Source organism: Fopius arisanus, unplaced genomic scaffold, assembly GCF_000806365.1.
Source record: "Fopius arisanus strain USDA-PBARC FA_bdor unplaced genomic scaffold, ASM80636v1 scaffold00070, whole genome shotgun sequence".
In the NCBI taxonomy this organism is placed as follows: domain Eukaryota; kingdom Metazoa; phylum Arthropoda; class Insecta; order Hymenoptera; family Braconidae; genus Fopius; species Fopius arisanus.
Window position 1 is genome coordinate 1 of NW_011887809.1, and position 2,974 is coordinate 2,974.

Below are 2,974 nucleotides of genomic sequence, written 5' to 3' on the forward strand. Positions count from 1 at the left end.
ACATTCAAGTACTCAATGAGTACAATCCAAACCAACAAAAAAAAGTTAGATTTTTCAAACTTCGATGCCAACTTCACATAGCTGGGCTAGTGCTGTTTCATAGACTTTAATTTCTCATTTATTTTTATCATTTTCAAAGGTTCATGTAGGAGATACTAGTATTTTTTGTGAAGCAGAGAGATGTGAGAGATTTAAAGTCGCAAGTCGAGTTTTATAAATTGTTAGGTGTCTGTAGAACCGAAAAAGAAACAGTTCTAGTAATGAATGATCGTGAGTGATCGTGACTGATGATTTTAGACAGAATTCGACAGTAATGAATTTTCGTGTTTATCTCTGCATTCATTTTTCATGATTCCACGTCTCCTGTCCAAAACCAATCCCTCCTATCACCCAAAAATAGAACCAAAAGTGCAGTTTTATTAGGGACCATCTGCTGCTCCCTTCTTCCACCCTCGAGAATGAAAAAAAAGAATATAAGACGCGACTACTGTAATTGGCGATTCTGAAAAAAAATCTCGTTACAACTAAAAAAGTCAGTCTATCAATTCCCTTGAAAATTTTTCCATTAATTATCATTCAATTTCGGCTTTTACAACTTCATGAAATCCCTCGAATATTCCATAAAACTCGAAACGTAATCTGACCTTCGCCAGCAAATTACTAATTAAATTGTTTTAACATCCCCGGAAAAGTGCGCATTAATTAGTAATTACTTGGGATTGCAAGGGGAAAATTCAGTGTAATGGTTGAGGAGCCAGTATGACTGATGCCTCGAGGAGTAGTAAAACTCGAAATGGAATAGCTCTTTATGTCTTATTTTTTCGATTACTTTAATTTAGTGTTAGTGACACGATACACTGTTGTACAATATATAATACTGGTTTATGCTCTCTACAGTTGTGCTATTTCGATGGTATCATAAAAATGCAGTTGTTTCATGGTACTATTTCAGATCAAACGAGGTTGTGTCCGAGGGGCTCAACCGACGTCTCTTGGTGTTAGTGAATGTGAAGTGGTAGTGCATCAACAACTGGGAATACCACGGGAATTGCTAAGGAGCTTGGGTGACCAGTGTTGGCTATCAAATAAATTTTCGAGCATGGTGGAGACCAGTGGACCACCTTTGGCAGGTCAACCGGTTGACCGACAGACGCAATTTGGCAGTGGCAGACGTTTCGAGCCGTCAGAATGCATTTTTGTATTCAAGGATACCCAGTCGGATTATGAGGAACCATCCAGTGGCGATGAGGTGAGTCGTTTTTTTGATTTTTTTTTTATTTATTAGGTTTTGACGTTAGTTTAGGAGTTTTGCCAGTTTTTGGGGCCATTTTCGGCCTCCAGTCGCTGGTAATTGCGTCAATATTTTGAGGGTAAATAGGCCGCGAGGATCAGTACACACGGATTTTCTTTTAAGAAAATCCAACGGTTAAACGCTGGTTAATTAGTTATTTTTGGGGTTCAGGGGTGTCCCATTAGGCTTTGGATATCTCCAGGGGGTGAAACTTTTTGCGAATATTAGAACTAGTTCCCTACAAAAATTCTAGCGATCGTAATGAAAAAAAATTTATTTAGCTGTTGGTATTGGAATTTTTTTAAGGAATTTCCTTGGGAATTTCTTATGAAATTTGTTGTCTGGACGAACTTCGAGAGAATTATAAGATATCCTCTTAGTGAATATCTCTGGAAGTGGCGAATTAACGAGAAAATATGGGAATTTCTTTAGTAAAAATTTGTCTGGGTTATTTATTATTAATGCGAATGAAATATTTAGATGAATCTCCAATTCTCTACCACTTTGAGGGAAAATTAAATTACGGGAATTCTCGGATGGGAATTTAGTTTTGCATTGAAGTGAAGTCAAGTAAACTGCCAGTAATGCACTTCCTGTGGGTTAATCAACGATCATTAAAAAATTCATGACGGTTTCGTCGCCAGTAATGAATGATTTTATCAAATTACCGGAATTGAATTTCCTCGTTTGTCATCAGATCAGCTCCTTATATTATTAGAATGCCGAGTTTTCGAGTTAGAGTGGGATTGGCGGTCCATTAAGTCTTTGAGTAGCAAAAATTGACATTCGAAATTCTCCCACGTAAATTTACGATTAGGTAAACGAAAAGGTCGATCGACAAATCATTTTTACCGTCTCCAATATTCTCGTCGTCATTCGTTAAATAATAAATGAATAAATATTTTCTATCGACACTACCCAAAATTCCAATATATTGAAAATATTTCGAGTTATTAATTTGACGAATTGTTCAAATTGTTAACTGATTTCTGGTAATTTGAAATATTTTTTAAATATAGTCTGCGAATTTTTTGGTGTGTTTCAATTTGAGAGTGAAAAACTGAGGAACAAGTTCTGAAGTTATTCAGTGGATTTTATTTATTTCGGGGTGAAAAGCTTTTTGAGCGGGGGCTATGAATATTTTTTCTTGATGTCGTTATTCTTTATCATTGAATAAGTCCTGCATTGCGTATATCCCACAAAGCCGTAGAAAATGGCGTCACAATGGTGCATCGTTGCTCTGAAAATATCTCCACGGCAGTGTTCTCTTGGTGCAGGGTGAGCGATCAATCACTCTTGAAGAATAAGAGGCTCAAAACCCCGAGAGTAGTCCGATGTGGTATGCCAGCCGTAAATAAACCAACACTGGCCACCAGAGCTTTTCAGTCAAAATGTCCCTCACGTGGTTCAATTCCATTTTAGTTTTTATCAGTATCGAGTGCTCGATTATATATTTTTTTTTGGGGGGAGGGGTACCTTGCACTCGTGGCTATTTATTGGAATTTCAGTTACTTTATCAGGCTTTATATTTCAATTCAATTGTAATTACGGAATTTATTTCTTCTGCCATGTGGTATATTCAATCGGCAATTTAGTCATCTCTATTTTCAAATAATTGATCGAATACTCAATAATTTGGCGGAATTTCAGTTATTTCTGGGTTTATAAAGTCTGAATGGAAAA

The 2,974-nt window shown here is 36.6% G+C and overlaps 1 protein-coding gene across 1 annotated transcript in view; it reads left to right on the forward strand.

Annotated features, from left to right (window-relative positions):
• Positions 1–952: 952 nt before the first annotated feature.
• Positions 953–2,974, forward strand: part of LOC105269455 (RNA pseudouridylate synthase domain-containing protein 2) — a gene marked incomplete at its 5' end in the record, with an annotated part of 87,965 nt that continues 85,943 nt past the window's right edge. The window contains 1 exon segment of the mRNA XM_011309716.1: positions 953–1,249. Coding sequence (XP_011308018.1) covers positions 953–1,249 — 297 coding nt within the window.